Source organism: Emydura macquarii, unplaced genomic scaffold (assembly GCF_026122565.2).
Source record: "Emydura macquarii macquarii isolate MOO-44397 ecotype Brisbane River unplaced genomic scaffold, CSIRO-AGI_Emac_v2 contig_1119, whole genome shotgun sequence".
Classification (NCBI taxonomy): Eukaryota; Metazoa; Chordata; order Testudines; family Chelidae; genus Emydura; species Emydura macquarii.
The window spans coordinates 10,502,223-10,519,527 of NW_027131256.1; the positions used below are offsets into that span (position 1 = coordinate 10,502,223).

Here is a 17,305-nt window from a genome sequence, read left to right on the forward strand (position 1 = left end):
TGTAATTAGATGTAATTTTGACAAAGTAAGCAGAAAAAGCTATTGAGATGAAAGATATAGAGGGCTCTTAATATAAAGGATAGTCATGCACTTTCTACTGTTACAAGTAGTCCTGCTGACTTCAGTGCAGCTAATAATAAATAACTAGTACTTGTTACTTTTGACTTGCTTCTTTTTTTTTCTTAGCATGGTGTATAAATGTTTTGTGGTAAACTAGTAATGGGGATTATCAAAGGGTTAGAATTTTCTTAACACAGACTTTTGTTTGCTGAGATAAGAAAATATTTTTTTTAACCATGTTGACACAATCACAGTGATATAGGGGTGTTACATTTAACTTTGTAAAAATAAGAGTTTAAGGGAGGTCTGGCCATTTTAATGGTTTTTAGAAGTTCTATGGTGAAGAAACTTCTCTGACCAAGATGTGGCTAACTCTTATTTTTAGCTTGTTCATAAAGTCAAATGTACACCTGTGGCATTGTAGAAGTAACACTCTTAGATTGGAGTCTGATTCTTTTTTGAAGGTATAATAGCTACAATTAACATTAAAGGTATTTTGTGTAACCCCATAATAGAACAACCACAGTCTCTTTGGCAGCAGCTTGTTGGGACTCAAAGACGACGACACAGACTTGAGCCAAGCTCTCTGTCTAGCGGTTTCAGTATCTGAGATTCTTCAAGCAAATCAGCAGCAAGGGGTTAGTAACTAGAAGTACTATATTACTGTTTTGCAAAAGGGGAGGAGAAATCTTTTATTTCCCTATCTAGCTGAAATGGTTTCTGAAAACTCAAAATACAAGTTAGTGTTTACTGATTCAGAAACAATTTTGCACTTTGAGATTCTGTCTCCCTTGTAAATTATGTCCTGGCCACATGCTGCTCTGCTGTGAGGAGCAATGATTTTTTTTCCAAAGAAAATAGCAGGCCTTTCATGGGAGGTGGGGAGCCTAGTGTGACATTCCCTTGATTTGATTTCTTGAAGTAGGGGTGCAGACTTTAAAAAAAACAAAACCACACACACGCCCAATCCCTGTGACAGAACAACTCTCTGCCAATGACCAAAATGCTGCTACAAGAGATTCTTGCCTTTCCGGTTATGAAATGTTAATTTGTTCTAAGAATCTAAGTATTTGTGTAATAGTTTGTAAGACAAATATACTGTCATGCAGAGACTTGACTCTCAGTAATTTATTACAATACATGGGGCTTGTCTACACTTATCTCAGAGATTCGGCGGCAGTCGACCGGAGTTACGCAAGCTACGCAAAAAACTTGTGTAACTCCCGTCGACGTCTCTGCTTCTGTTCTGCGTGCCGTCTTCACTGCACTGCACCACTTGAGAAGGTGGTCTTAATACGTCGATTTCTGGATCGACTGAGTGGGTCTTCACTGACTGCTCAGTCGATCCAGAGAAGTCGATCTGACGGCAGTGACTTTGCCGCCATCAGTGTAACTTAGCCTTGGATAATGCTGTAGTTTGATGTAAGCCCACTGTTTTGTCTTTAAAAAGGTACTGCTTTTTTAACAGCAGCTTTCTGGCCTCAATTTAGCAAAGCCTTGACCGCATGCTTAAGTCTACCCTATTGAGCTAAGCACTTGAACATATGTTTAGCTTTAATATTATATTGGTTTTTACTGTATATTGTTGTGTACTATTAAGCATTTCTTCCCAGTGATGGGTAAAGTGATTTCATTGTGTATAAAGCACTTGGGGTCTTTTTAAAATGAAAACTACTATATATGTAAGATCATTGTTGGAGCATTATTGATGTTGTTATTGCTATACTGCTCTAACTGGAGCTCCCACACTGAACATAGCTTTCTGATAAATAGTCACATCAGGAGATCTCTCCCTATAGCATAGGAGTTCTCACTAAAATGTGATTACATAACAAATTAATTTGAATGATGTGAATTTTTCTAGTAATTATTTCAAACTTTAGTTTTGTAAATTGCAACATGTTTTTATTTCAGGAAGGAGTAAGGTTCTTTGTAGTGGATTGTCGTCCTGCGGAACAATACAATGCTGGGCATTTATCAACAGCATTTCACCTAGACTCAGACTTGGTTAGTATGCTTTTTGTTTTGGACAAAAGTTGTCCTTTAACTTTGGTAGTTAAAACTAAACCGAGAGAGAGATGTCTAGTTTCACAAATCATTGGTTCTCAAATTCTAGTCAATGGAGCACTGGGTGGTGATCTTCAGTTTATAATACCAAGTTTCAGAAATGAGCTCTTTCTAGAAGTCCTGTCATTGGGAACATTCTTAAGATTTTAAAAAACAGTCTCCATTCATTTTGTCTGAGATATTTTTCCCTGAAATGTTATATTGGCAAATGGTATTCCTTAAAACTTAGAGTATATTTTATCTAAAACTAAATGTGTGTTTACATTGTTGAGTGTACCTCTAGTAGCAGCCATCTTGCTGACAAGTTGACTCCTTTGTGATGCCAAAATATGAGGTACAGACCATGCTGGTCTCTGTTCCCATGAGAAAGCCAACACAAGAAAAATTCTGGTCAATGCTTGGATATGAGAATTTCAAAGCAAATCCAGGGTGCAAGAGTGGTGGCAATAATTTGGTGGATGACACTCCTCTTTCAGTCAGTGGCTTTATGGGGCACTGTGCTACTGGGAGGTTCTTTTGAGTTTGTCCCTTAGTCATTTAAAGCTCTCCTTGCATTGTGAGAGAAGGTATGTTAGCCTTGGGGTTAAAATGTAAAACTGAGATCTGTTAACTTCATTAAAGATCCCACTGGAATTTCTGTAATAAAAGTATGGATGTGAACACTTATACATTTTGCCTTCTTGAAATTGTCTCTGCCATTTCAGTGGGTGCTATAACATTATTCACTTCCTGCCTTAAACTATCTTGTAGTACAATTTTGTTTCACCCCAAAGGTGGGTGCTTTTTGTTGCTCAGAGAAGTGAATAAAATATATATATATTATATAGATTTATATAAAAAGAGAGAGAGTGTGTGTGTGTGTGTTCACAAGGTGCGTTCACAAAGTGCTTTTTGATCATTGATCTTTCTGATCACAAAACTGGGTGACTGGGCAACACAGTGGTAGATGAAATTTAATGTTGAAAGTGCAAAGTAATGCACATTGGCAAACAGTCCCAATTATACATACAAAATGATGGGGTCTAAATTAGCTGTTACCACACAAGAAAGAGATCTTAGAATCATCGTGGACAGTTCTCTGAAAACATCTGCTCAATGTTCAGCAACAGTCCTAAAAAGTGAATAGAATTTTAGGAACCATTAGAAAAAGGATCGATAATAACACAGAGTATTATAACGCCACTGTATAAATCCATGTTCTTCAAGTGATGTCCCTGTGGGTGCTCCACTTCAGGTGTTGGTGCATCCTGGTGCTGTCCATCAGAGATTTATGCAGCAGTGCCTGTACAGGCCATGCATGCGCGGAGGGTGTCTCAGTTTTACGCTGTTGGCGCCCTAATTGCCACTCATGCGGCCCAACTCCCTCAGTTCCTTCTCAACCATCCCCAGCCTGAGATGGAGCTCCGCAGCACTCCTTTTCTCCTAGGATAAAAGTTTAAAAAATAGTTTTTAGGCATAGTTTAGCCATAGACTTTAGTCATAGAAATAGTTAGTCAAGTTATTAAGTTACACAGTTTAAAAATAAATATATATTTTTTACTATAGCTCTTTTCAGTTAGACATAAGGGAGTATCATCTCCCCTAAAACTCAGAATGCCCTGATCACCAGGATTTAAGAGATGCAGATCCTGCAAGGAGGCAATCCCAATATCGGACGGCAGCTCTCCTGTTTCAGGTGCCTTGGAGAGGGACACATCCCTGCCAAGTATACACACTGTGCTAAACTTAAAGTGAGAGCAAGGCAAGATAGAGATCTCCGCCTTAAGCTTATCCTTATGGAAAAGTCCCTACAGCTTACCTCCGAGTCTGACACCAGAGAAAAAGGCAATACTATGGCTCAAACCTCCAACGTGAAAAGGAAAAGAGCCATGACCTCACCTGTTAGAGATGTGCCCAAACAAAAGCGGTCTCGGGCCAGGTATCTCTACCTCCTGTACTGTCTACCTCAAAAATTCAGCTATGGCGCCTACCGCTTCTTGCACCGTCGGCACAAAAATGCATCGGCAACAAGCCGAAAACTGATGCTGGCTATCGCACCGTCGACACCAGCCAAGTCGGTGCCAAAAACAGCACCGACACACATGCTGGCACTGTCGGCAATGCCCTTGGTGCCATTGCCACCATCAGCACTGGTGAGGGAAAAGATAAAATCTGCAGTACCAACCAATGCACCGAAAGAGCAGGCAGCCTCAGCACCAGCAAAGCATTCACGGCACTGTGCACGTGAGGACACACCTCCATCACATTCCCCTATGGCAATTCCTCTACGGCACTGACAGATCGCCTTATGTGCAGGCATCACAAGCATCCATTTCACCCATTCCCACTCCATTATCCAGCGATGATGAAGAAGGCTCACAGGGAAGAGTTTTCTCTCAATACCTGTTTTCCACAGCCAGAAGGGACTCTGTGTCCTCACTAAGATCACTAGCTCAAATTGAAAAAATTATGAGAGTGTGGATTGAACAGATGAAACCTCTCTCACACAGATCTTCCCATTCACATAACATTTCAGGGGATCCGTGCACATCCCATAGCATTCAGCAGAGTGCGCCTTCAGCATCAGCCACAGCCCTAGAAAAATCTGCTCCACCATCCCCTGGACAGGATAAAGATTTGGAGGACTCAGATGACGGGATGCAGAAGGACAACTCCCCAGCCTACAATTCATCCTCATTTCCAGATGAGATAGTAGTGCCTCCCCCCCCAACTATGGCTGACGATTTCAAACAATTATAAGAATTGCTTAAACGAGTAGCAATAAGTCAGGACATACGTCTACAGGAGGTTGAAGAGACCCAACACAAGCTACTACAAATTCTGCATACATCGGCCAATACAAAAATAGCACTGCCGATTAATGATGCGGTAATACAACCTGCTGATACCATCTGGCAAACACCGGCATCGATCCCGCCAACCTGCAAAGGGCCAATAGGAAATATTGCGTTCCATCAAAGGATATGGAGTTCCTATTCTCTCATCCTCCTCCTAATTCCCTGGTGGCTGACACAGCGCATCAGAGAAATAAAGAAGCCCAGCCTAAATCCACCCCAGGCGATAAAGACAATAAACATCTAGACCTGTTCGGATGCATGTTATACTCCTTAGCAACCTTGCAGTTTACAGTGGCTAATTATAATCTCTTATTAGCCAATATGATCACAACAATTATGGAAAAATTAATGAACTGAAACAATACTTTCCTGAAGACAAGCAGCCACAACTAAAATCTCTAGTAGACAAAGGTCAGTTAATCGCATGAACAGCTCTGCAGGCAGCCCTCAATGTAGCAGATATGGCCGCTCACACGACAGCAACGGCTGTTGCTATACACCACGCCTCCTGGCTCCAATCTTCTGGCATTCTGAGAGACCTACAGACAAAGGTGGAAGATTTACCCTTTGATAAGGACAAATTATTCTCTAACAAGACAGATGGGACCTTACATTCAATGAAAGACTCCAGGACAACTCTCAGAACGTTGGGTGTATATATACATCATTCAAACATAGAAGGTATCAACCATACCAGAGGAGGGACTTCTCTTCCAACCGCCAACAGAGGCCATTTGATAATTATAGGCAGAAGCAGAGACCAGAGAAAAGGAGACAACTGTTGAACCATTCCACCTCCTGTCAACTATGTCAATCTAAGTAGTCATTTTGAGGGCTTGGTTGAGGGTCTGAGACACATCCCACAAGCAGGAGTATCAACCATTTTTGGACACCGATTACTCCCCTTTTTCACCAAGCGGGCAGCAGTTACCACAGACAGATGGGCCCTAGAAATCATCTACACGGGCTACTCCATCCCCTTCATATTCATACCATCCACCCACCCTTCCCATCCCTCTTCAGGGATCCCTCCCACAAGACCTGCTGCAGCAGGAAGGGCTCGATTTACTACAACTGGAAGCAATAGAAAAGGTTCCACCTCAATACAAGGGCAGAGAGTTCTATTCCCTGTTTTTTCTTACACAAAAGAAAGTGGTGGAGACCAATTTTAATCTGAGCGCTCAACAAATTCATTCATTTCAAAAATACAAAATGGTCACTTTAGCAACGATAATTCCTGCATTAGAATGGAGAGATTGGTTCTTAGCCCTCGGCCTAAAGGATGCTTACTTTCATATTACCATACACCCAGCTCATCGATGGTTCCTTCGGTTTATAGCTGGTACAGAACACTACCAATATGCGGTGCTACCCTTTGGCCTGTCCTCCGCACTGAGAGTTTTTTCAAAGTACTTTCAGTGGTCACGGCACACCTACAACGCTTAGGTGTGATATTTTTTCCATACCTAGACAACTGCCTTCTCCAAAGCCCAACCTATGTGGAGGCAGAATACAATACACAGAGAACCATAGATATTTTCCAAGGACGAGACCTACAGATAAACTATCCGAAATCAATCACGGTATCAATGCAAACCCTAGAGTTTATAGGGCACAACTCGACTCAATCAGGGCAACAGCACGGCTACCAACTCAAAGATTCCACTCAATATTGAATCTTATTCTAGAAATCAAAGACAATCCTTATACTACAGCCCACACTTGCCTCCAGCTGCAGGGCCATATGGCAGCCACCATCTTCATGATACAATATGCCAGACTTCACATGAGAGACCTCCAAGGATGGCTACGTTCAGTCTTCATTCCAAAAAGACACAGACTGAACAAACAACTAATAGTACCTCCAACAATCAAAGACTCCATAGACTGGTGGATGAGCCCAGAAAACTTATGAAGGGGCCTACCATTCCAAAAACACACACCATCAATCATAATTACTACTGACGCCTCACTATTAGGCTGGGGTGCACACATGCAGGGGCTCACTGTCCAGGGTCAATGGACTCCATCGGAAACCCAGTTACACATCAATCTACTTGAACTGAGAGCAGTACGCAAAGCATGTGCTCATTTCCTTCCACAAATAAAACACAAATCAATCCAAATCATGATGGACAATGTAGCCTGCATGTTTTACATAAACAGACAAGGAGGTGCCCGGTCTCACTCACTATGCACCGAGGCTATAAAACTCTGTAACTGGTACATAAACCATGATATAGACATATCTGCTTCATACCTCCCAGGATGCATGATTACAACAGCGGACATGTTGAGCAGGAAATTCAGACTGGAACACAAATGGGAGATCAGTGACAGAGTCCTACATGACATTTTTCAACACTGGGGCACACCATCCATAGACCTATTTGCGACAAGAACAAACCGCAAATGCAGTCAGTTTTGCTCCAGAGCAGGACAGGGTCACCAATCTCTAGGAGATGTCTTCTTACTTGACTGGAAAGGGGCAATATTATATGCATTCCCACCACTCCCTCTCCTATCATGAGTAGTAAACAAGATATGATGGGACTGTGCCTCGGTCATTCTTATAGCACCAGCATGGCCCAGACAACCATAGTATCCATACCTAATGAAAATGTCCATCTGCACCTCAATGTTTCTACCAGAGAAACATCTCTTATCACAGAATGAGGGCAGAACAACTGATCCCAATCTGGACATGCTCCATCTGACAGCCTGAAGGCTCCTTGTTGTTTTTGTGTGATAAATTTGACATGTGATGTATTCCCATCTGTAGTCTAGAGTCTACACTTCAAAAGCGAAAACTGTTACTGAGAACCCTTTCATCCATCTGGATATCTAAAAACTGTCATTTTATTTCAAGAGCTCAGACATTATGAGGCATTACACAACTAGCACCTCCCTACATCTCTGATCTCCTCTGGTCATATCTCCCTTACCCCTCTCTGCTCTTCCCAGCAGTACTCGGGTACCAATGTAAAAGCAACTTAGAAATGCCTAAAATAGAGGCCAGCCTCACTGTCCCATTTGTGTCCTCCTCAAACTCTTATTTTTTGTGCCTTTTTGTACGCCATCTGACAGGCATGGAAAATCCTCCTGATCCCAACTTGCTAGCTTACCACCTTCCCATTGAAGTCCTCCTTTAAAAAAAGAAGACTAGTTTTTTCTAAAGTGTCAACAAGAATTGAGTTAATAAAAATAAATAGTATTTTCTTCTCAGTGTTTTTCCTCAGAAAGTCTTCAGTGTGTGTCTTTGTTAGATAATATGACCTCTGGGGCACAGGCTGTCTTTAACTTGTACCTTTGTAGAATGCAGAGCACATTGTCAGTGCTTAGGAAATAACAAATAAGTGAGAGCCCTGATGCTTTTTTTGTGCACTCTGGCATGTTGTATGCAAAGTAAATAGTTAACGTTCTGTTGTTTTATTCTGTAGATGCTCCAGAACCCATCAGAGTTTGCCCAGTCTGTAAAATCCTTGTTAGAAGCACAGAAGCAATCCATTGAGTCTGGCTCCATAGCCGGTGGAGAGAACCTTTGTTTCATGGGAAGTGGCAGGGAAGAAGAGGACATGTATATGAACATGGTGTTGGCACACTTTTTACAGGTGCAACTAGGATATTGGAATTATTGTTTGAACAATTAAAAATTTCTATTCTTTCATACATCAGTAAAAAGTGACAAAATAAACTTTATTTACGTATTAACTGTTCTTATAATTACAAATAGTTTTGAGCTGTCATTGAATGACAACAAAAATTGGTTATTCACTTCGGCCTAGATCTTGCCTTTCTTCAAACAAATGCAGAGTAGAAGTCCCTGGCATGAGGAAAATTCTGCAAATCATCTTTTATTCTGTGGGAAAGTGAAATTAATTCTTGCCCTTCCCCTGTGCCCTTTCTCCTTCTCCCCTGGGAAGATATAGGGATCAGGCCTCCAGATACCTGCGATCTATCAGAGAGCTGGGGACATAAAGGTGAAGGTGCTATGCCTCCACATGGTCTGACTTAGCACTGCAGGATCCCTGGCTTAATTGGAACCACATTGTCAGAGTCCCTTATCTACAGGCTGCTTCTAGGCTCTGATAAGGGTTAGTCTCATATCTCAAAGAGCTCTGGAGGAAAGTTTAATGCAGTCTCAAGCTGCATTATCTTACCTGAGCACTCCTCATAGTAATCCTCCAAAGCTATGATCACCAGTCCCGTGATTTCGCAGCTACCATGGAGCCAGTCTGTAGAGATTCAGATAAGTGATGTGAGGTTTTTTGCATGGTGGTGTGGTTTGGAATAGCATTTAGGGAATATAAATCCATGGTGCAATAATGCTTCAGAATGGCTGTTACTATACCATCTCCAGTTCTCTGTAAAAACTGTCCATTACTCTCTATCATGGGCCTCACTATGGACATTCATACTTTCATAACATCCTGGCTAAAATGATTGTAATTAACTCATACTTAAGTTTCTTTTTAATTGATTCAGAAGCTGCTAAACTTAAAAAATGTTATTCCTGTAATGCCAGCCTTTTGCAGTCTGCCCATGAATTCAATTCAAAGCGTTGCTGATGGCATCTTCAGAAATCTAGTTTCAACGGAAATGAATGACCATCTCTCTAGAATTATTACAACTTAATGCATACAGATCTTAATTTCTTTTGATGTCTTTGAGTGTCAAATGGCTTTTCCATTAATCAGTTCACATCGACAATTTTGACTTCCCTTTACATCAGCTCTTCTTTTTGGATTTTTTCCTCCACCTCATCTCCCATTGTTGATGAGTGTGGCTGACTTTTCTAGGCTGTTCCTTTTTAAATGTAGGTATTGTTTTAATTTGTAGAGTGACTTAAATTATTAAAGATGGAATTTACACAAACTGACGTACTAAATATTCAAAATTGTAAAGCTTTTCAGAACATGCCATTAGCTAAAAATAAAATAATGATTGGCCTTTATGGAGTCACTTATATGTTATGGTAGCTGTGAAAACTACATATAGTACATACCAGGGCATTACAGTGAAGAAGAGGGAGCTGACTGCAACTTCATGATATGGAGAAATCTGAAAAGCAAGCAACAAAAATATGTATGATTTGGTACTTGCAGCATGCTTCTCTGCAGGATCAGGGCCTAAGTATCCCAAATAATAAACACTCACACACATGCTTAACTTTACTCCATAAATAATTGCATTGGTTTTATAAGAGTATTATTGTGATTAAAGGTAAGCACTTGTATAAGTTACTGTAGAAATAGGGCATTAGACCATAATTCTACAACTCTCATTTTTAAAAATAAGACTTGCTTTGTTCAAAGAAACTCCAAATTTATCAAGTTAACATATACTAAGCATATGTCACATCCTTGGAGTAGGAGCCCATTTTCCTGCCTTACATTTGAAAATCCATGAGTGTCACAAATATGATTTTCAATGTTTTTTTTCTTGTTGCAGAAAAACAAGGAATATGTAAGCATTGCCAAAGGAGGATTCATGGGTAAGCTTTTGATTTAATAATGCCTTTTATATTCCCTCTTGGCCTGACAAAGCTTTGACAGTGTTTTTTATGCTGCTGGGATTACTGTTGGTAGTTGTTTGGGAATCAGCTAAATTGATGACAAACATAGTTTATTCACTAGCTTTTTGTCATATGCTGTTTGAACACTCTGCAATTGCATATTCATTGTTAAGTAGCTTTACCATTGATGCAAAGTATCCTGAATTCTGAATTAATCATGAATGGCTGGGAAGCATCCCTCCCAATGTCTTTATCCTCCCTAGTATTGTTTCTGTGTATGTTAAAACAGCGGCAATGTTTCCTAATAGTACTTATTGTTAACCATGCTGTAATTCTTCAATGCTTTGTTTTCTTAAAAGTCAGTGACTAGGTTCCTAATGCTGCAATTTACAATGCCTGGAGAGACCACAACTGAAATCAGTGAGGCTCTGTATGATTTACTTGTGCTAAATTGGAGGATAAGGGCCTAATAGTGCTATTAGTCAAAATAGAAGCTATCTTGACATACATTCATTCCATCTGATCAAAAATGAAGCAGCCAATTATTTCCTGTTGCTTCTATGTTTTATTTAAAGATTTTTTTCTGTCTTTTATTTCATTAAGACAAGTTTGTGTTTAGAGGCTCTGTAGTATTGAAAGAAGAAAGCAGTAGTAGGAGTAGCATTTGAACTTACGTCATTTTTGTAAATCATCTACAGTAAATGTTGATATTCACCAGCCTGAAGTGAGACATGATCAGGTGATTCATTCAAATGTGGCTCTGAACTTCTTTTAAAAATGCCCTCCTAACAGCACTCCAGCAGCACTTAGCAGACATCAATGTGGAAGGACCAGAAAATGGATATGGCCACTGGATTGCTAGTACTTCAGGCTCAAGAAGTAGCATAAACTCTGTTGATGTAAGTGATGCAGGTTGTATGTTTGAAAATGACCAAAAGCAGTGATATTTTTTGTGTGTGCATTCCTTTTATAGTTCCTTTTCTGGTCTGTAGACTTAATGTGTGTTGTTTATTAGGCCCCCATCTTGCAGTTAGATTTGTGTGGAGATTCTTGCACTTGTATGGCAGCTATGCGAAGGATCCAGGCCATAATTTGTTGCTCTGTCCAATAGATGTGGATAGATGGCCTAAATCTACCTTCTCCTTACCTCAAGTCTGTCCTGCAAAATGCATTGATGCAAATCATAATTGTTCTTAGCTGGATATTTAATTGCAGATTATAACCATCTTATATCCAGTTGGCAGTAGCCTGGAGTCTTGTCTTAGAAGAGAGAATCTTTAGAGGAAATCTCCTCACATAGGTTGCATTTCAGTAAAATATATGGAATAGATATCATTCTTAGATCTTCCTCGCTTTGGGATATAAAATACATAATTCTGAACATGGGATGATAGGAAATACTTGTGGAGTTTCAGGAATTCTTCCTGAAGGTGCAGTAGAACTCAACCAGTTGTTTACCAAGGCAGTTCCTGGTCCTTCCAAAACTGTTTCGTAATCCCACATCATTTCTATTATGTATCTAATGCCACTTATTTCAGAAACTAAGGTTGTTCAGGGCTAGTGGGGCAATGAAAGCCAGTGGCAACATAGCTCCTGCATGAGAGTGACTAGCCATCTCCAAGAAAGGGTGCACTGTGATGCTAAATTCTTTATACGTGAATCTGAGGGAGCCACAGATTATGGAGGCCATGCTACCAGACACCTCTAAATTCCTTCCTTCCTTGAATTTTTCGAAGAAACATATTTCCAAACTCTTCTGTGCTCCTTCTAGTAGTTTTACTATAATAGGCAAAATAAGACTTTTATTTTGATATACAGTTAAGTTTTTACATGGTTAGAATTGTTCCCTCTCAATAGATTTTCAGAACATGGTTCTAAGTAATTTGGCTTGCTAGCTTATTTTTAAATGTTCTTTACTTTAGTCCCGTATGGCTGCTGTTCTTTTTAAATCCATGATCAATAATATTCATTGTCTATAGAACTTTCCTGTAAGCAATAGCAAGTGATCATGCCCAGTAGTTTGTAGCTTTCCATTCTTAACAAATTACTGATAGTTAAAATGTTGTGTTACAATTAATTCATAGAGCATTTACTTTTACAGGGTGATTCTCCTAATGGTTCAAGTGATGGGAAAGGTGTCAAGTCCTTGGTAAATAAAATGACTGTTGCTTTGAAGACTAAATCTGTGAATGTGAAAGAAAAAGTTATTAGTTTTATTGAAAATACATCAACTCCTGTGGACAGGTGAGTTATTTATGGGTGACATTGATTATTAGTGATGATTGACTTCCTATTTCAACTGGATGTTTTTGTGAGCATGAAAACTAGACTAAATAATTATAATTGAGAGAATATCTCTTTCTTTATCAGCCTTTGATTATCTTTTATTTCTCCCCCTCCCTTTTATTTATTTATTTTTTTAATTTCCTTCACCAGCACTTACAATATATCATCATCTTAAAGTATAACTAGTTTGCTGGCTCAGAATTCCAAGCCCAATATCTGCACCCCCATCTCTTGGATGATAAAGTAGCAAATTGTCACTGTATTACTAGACAGTTTCTTTCTTGTAAACTGGTTAAAGGCATTTAAAATGGGTTTTTCAAAAGTGTTAGTTAGACTCCCATTGACTTCAGTATGAGCAGAGTTAAATCAACACTGAATGCACTTGAAAATACCACCCTTAATCCCTATTTTAAAGACTTTTGCCCATTTCACATGCATTTGATTAGAGGGGAGAGGCTGAAATAAAGAAAAATATGAAAAGTGATTGTCCAGACTTCATGGCTTGAACACAGAACTGAGATCCAAGAACTCCTGGATTCTAAGCGCAGTTCTAGCAAAAACTCCCTCTTTGAGCTAGAGAGAGTGTAGTTTTCTCAACTGTAAAATAGGAATATTGACTTCACAAGGGGTTTTGTGAGAATTTTAATTTTAAAGCATATATAAAGTTGAAGATCTGTGTTCTAAATATTTATGGTGAATAAGTAGAAACTAATAGTTTGTTGTAATGATCCGCTAAAGTCTGAACTTGGTAGCTTATTTTACAATTCTGTTAAACCTTAATAGTTGTAAGGCTGTGAAAGATGGATGCTACTGAATGACCTTTCAAACACTTAGATATTTACTTGTTATTGGGACTAAGGATGGCTGCCATGCTGAAAAGTGGTTCTCAAATGCTCGCCTACTTAATTTTTATGCCAATTAAAAGGGTTGCTTACAGCTTGTTTGGTTTCTCTGTTGGAATGACACAATTACCACTTACAACATGGTTTAGGGCAGAAGTACCTTGTAATTAAAAATACCCTTTGTTTCTGTTCCACCAAGAATTCATATAAGGCTCATGTATAAATAACATCTAATGCAGAAATGCTTCTTTAAAATAATTTCTTCTAAGCTTCCTGTGGTCACTGGCTAGGTCTACTGAAATATTGTTCGGTTTTATTTGTAATCATCCTGGATGGGGATATGTAGAGGGAAATTGCTGATGCAGAGCACTCATATTTTTGCACTAGTTTTTAAAAAAAATTTGTAATTATTTTGTTTTGTCCTCTGCCCCAATTTGCTATAGAATGTCTTTCAATCTTCCCTGGCCAGACAGAGCAAACGTGGAGCGGTAAGCCAACAAGTAGAGCAGTCTGACTAAAAACACCTTTGTCCTTTTGAGCATGACTTCACAGTGTTTGTGGGCATTGGTCACACTGACATCATCTCTGAGATTCTATATATTAACTTTTAAAAGCTATGCTTTGCATCAAGCTGTTAACTTTTTCAAGTGCTATTCTGGGAAGAAGGAAAGAAAAGGACAATATGTGCAGTGCTTTCTTATTCTCTTGATTTTTTTTATTTAATTCAGTCTTTAGGTTTCCTTCCTCTTCATTTATTTTTATGAAACCCCTTTTTTAAAACCCAGTCACTTCTGTTTTGCATTTTATTAATTATTTGTAGTAGTGAAAAGTGTCAGAAGCCTTTGTTTAGCAGGCTTCAGTTTTGAGCTTCAGAAGGAGAGACTGTAGCTTCAAAGGAGCTGCTCAAAAATGATCTTCAGAGCTCAGCAAGGTCTTAGACTTTAAAGTCCTTTTAGAATTTTATCAGCAAATTTTATAACTATTTCATATACCCAGAGAGACAAGGCAAAAAAATATTTTTTATTGGACCAATTTCTGTGGGTGAGAGAGACAAGCTTTTGAGTTTACACAGAGCTTTTCTTCAGGTTAGCTCAAAGCTTGTGTCTCTCACCCACAGAAATTGGTCCAATAAAAAAATATTACCTCATTCACCTAGTCTCTGTAATGTCCTGCAACCGACCCTGCTACAACAACACTGCATATTCCCAGCACATTCTTAGAATGTAGTGATGGAATATTCTGGTCAGATTGGAGATGCTGACAATGTGGGAACAGCCAACATTGAGCCAGAGAAACAGGCATACCTTCATGTGTCCCTCACCTTATTCCCAGAGTTAACTGTACTCCACACAAATTTGGTGTCCCTTCACAGTTTCATGATTATTTCTGATGTAAATAATTTGTAACAATAAGAGTGATTATAGAAAGTTACTTATGTTAAACCAAAGGAATACACAGCATTTGCTGAGTGAATAATAATTTGGTGGGGTCTCATATTTCTGGGTCTTTGACACATGTTGCATCCCACATTTGAGTCTTGGTAGATTGAGTGGTATAGAAAAAAATCACAGATTTAAAAAAAAAGAATTGCTTCTGTTTTTAAGGATTTTGATTTACTTGTTTCTAGTAGATTTGCACATTTTCTGAGATTGGGGGAACATCATGGGTGATTTAGCATAGCCAGCAACATTATTAGAGAAGGGAGATGGTGTTGGGTGACCAAAAACAATAGTGAATGTTAAGGGTGTCCTTGTAGTCTTTGGAAAGAAACAGGAATGTCCCAGTGAAGCTGAGACATATAGTTATTTCAGGACCTATAAAGCTACTTTTAAAAAAATCATCTTAGGAAACATTACAAATTATAAAATGGTTTCTTTACAGCTTTTTTGTATTGTTCTTAAAGTGTTTTATAACTGAAAGATCATCCTACCTTTTGTTTACCAAGAAATAGTCCTGCATTGAGTTTGTACTTGTCCCTTAAAAGAATATTGCTCCTCTACACTCAAATAATCTTTCTTTTCCCAATGGAAAATTGTTTTAAAAATATTAACCAGTTAGTACATTAAGGGGTTCTAAAGCTATGCTTTTCTTGAAATTTCAACTGTAGAAAGTAGAAAGAAAACTTTCTTCTCATTGATTCAGTCACACCTATTATATTTTTACCAGTAAAAGGTCTGATTTTGCAGGTTAGCAACTTAAAGGAATTAGATTGAATGAGATCACTGACCTGTACCACAAGCTGGTCTCATTGAGCGCTGTTTAACAGTAGTTCCTGTAGAATTCCCCACTTCTAGTTTAATATGGTGCAAAATTTTATTTAGTTAGTCCTTTCTTTTTTGCTTTGGCTAACCTTACTCTGTAAATGCAAATATGACCTCTTTTAAACCCTAGCTAGGAATTTCAATTAACTCTATAAATATATAATCTTATTAAACATACCTCTTCTTATCAAATCAGTAACCTAGAGTATTCTTCCTTATTTTTTTCTTAAAATTCCTTATGCTCAAAAGTCTAGATAAATAATAAAATAGAATCACTGCCCTCTTGGATTGTCAGTGTCATTGATGCTTATTGTCTTATGTCACTAATGAGCACATTTTTGTATTGCTTTTCTCATATAGCATATTTGTTTTTTCTTAGTTAACAATTAGTTTTTCTATGTTCTGTTTCATTCAGTAATTTCTAATCAAATAGCTCTAGAAAATATAGTAACGTTACTTTTAAATAGACTTTCAGGAATAGATAAATATCAGCTTTCTTCTATATAGTACTAAAGTCAAAGGTACCCTCTTGGACCTGATTCTACAGCTGTGCATAAACTAGTATGCATCAATATATTGGCTCAAAACAGGAATGTGGCTTTTTACATGTTTAACTGAAGCTTTCCTTTTTGTAACTATTCAGTGTTATCCTTTTGGAAAGTCTCTCCAAGAGTGAACCCCTTGCCAGTCCAGCAAACAGTCAAATGTACTTGTTTATACTTTCCATCTTTTCCCTCCACCCCAATTTGCCATCTTCCAGAGGCATACAGCATGTTAAAATGTAATTTAGACAAACGCTAAAGTGCTCTGCTGTGTATTTCTAAGCACCTCTTTAAGTGTTCTGAATTTTTAGTATATTTTTGTTATTCGAGAGAATTGTTAGAAATGTTATGTAAGATGCAGGACTACCTGTTTTTCAGTACAATCCTTACAAGTGTTCAGCCTGGCAAATAACCCATTCTCTGTTTTTACTAATCTGGTGCTTGCTGGGCCACTCCCAGCTTTTTTGTAGTAGACTTTATGAAACTGGATTCCTCTCTGGCTGCACAGATACTGTCACATTTTGCTATTGCATGCTGCTGTAGGAAATGTTGTACCATTGGATCTTAAGATTATTTTTCTTTCTCCCTCTTTTTCCCTATTCCAACAGGCATGTTAGCAGCAGTGACAGATTGGGAAAACCCTACCGTGGTGTAAAACCAGTATTCAGCATTGGAGATGAAGAAGAATATGATACAGGTACAGTAGGAAACTCTATTCTTATCTGAAATCCCCTTAATTTAGACAAATACCATATAACCCCTTTTCTATTTGATTAAGTACCATTGGTGTCTATCATTAACTACAGATTCAATATTTTCAGTTTACAAAAATATTTTTAAATAATTATTCTTATTATTAATCACATTTGTTACAGAGGTGCTTAACAACCAAGCA

At 38.5% G+C, this 17,305-nt stretch overlaps 1 protein-coding gene and 1 long non-coding RNA gene across 3 annotated transcripts in view; one reads left to right on the forward strand and one right to left on the reverse strand.

The window, feature by feature from the left end:
- Positions 1-17,305, forward strand: part of TBC1D23 (TBC1 domain family member 23) — a 57,193-nt gene that overhangs the window by 29,266 nt on the left and 10,622 nt on the right. Inside the window, exons 9-16 of one of the 2 annotated variants that reach the window (XM_067546146.1) lie at positions 576-698; positions 1,975-2,067; positions 8,405-8,575; positions 10,416-10,458; positions 11,272-11,378; positions 12,581-12,723; positions 14,051-14,095; positions 17,019-17,107. In XM_067546146.1, the coding sequence (XP_067402247.1) occupies positions 576-698; positions 1,975-2,067; positions 8,405-8,575; positions 10,416-10,458; positions 11,272-11,378; positions 12,581-12,723; positions 14,051-14,095; positions 17,019-17,107 (814 nt within the window). The remainder of the gene's footprint in view (positions 1-575; positions 699-1,974; positions 2,068-8,404; positions 8,576-10,415; positions 10,459-11,271; positions 11,379-12,580; positions 12,724-14,050; positions 14,096-17,018; positions 17,108-17,305) is intronic. The other variant, XM_067546147.1, reaches the window with a different exon arrangement.
- On the reverse strand, positions 9,137-15,945 carry LOC137151757 (uncharacterized). The gene is made up of 4 exons (XR_010919353.1): positions 15,835-15,945; positions 12,573-12,662; positions 9,970-10,025; positions 9,137-9,199 (listed from the first exon to the last, which is right to left on the reverse strand). It is a non-coding gene; the product is annotated as an uncharacterized lncRNA (long non-coding RNA).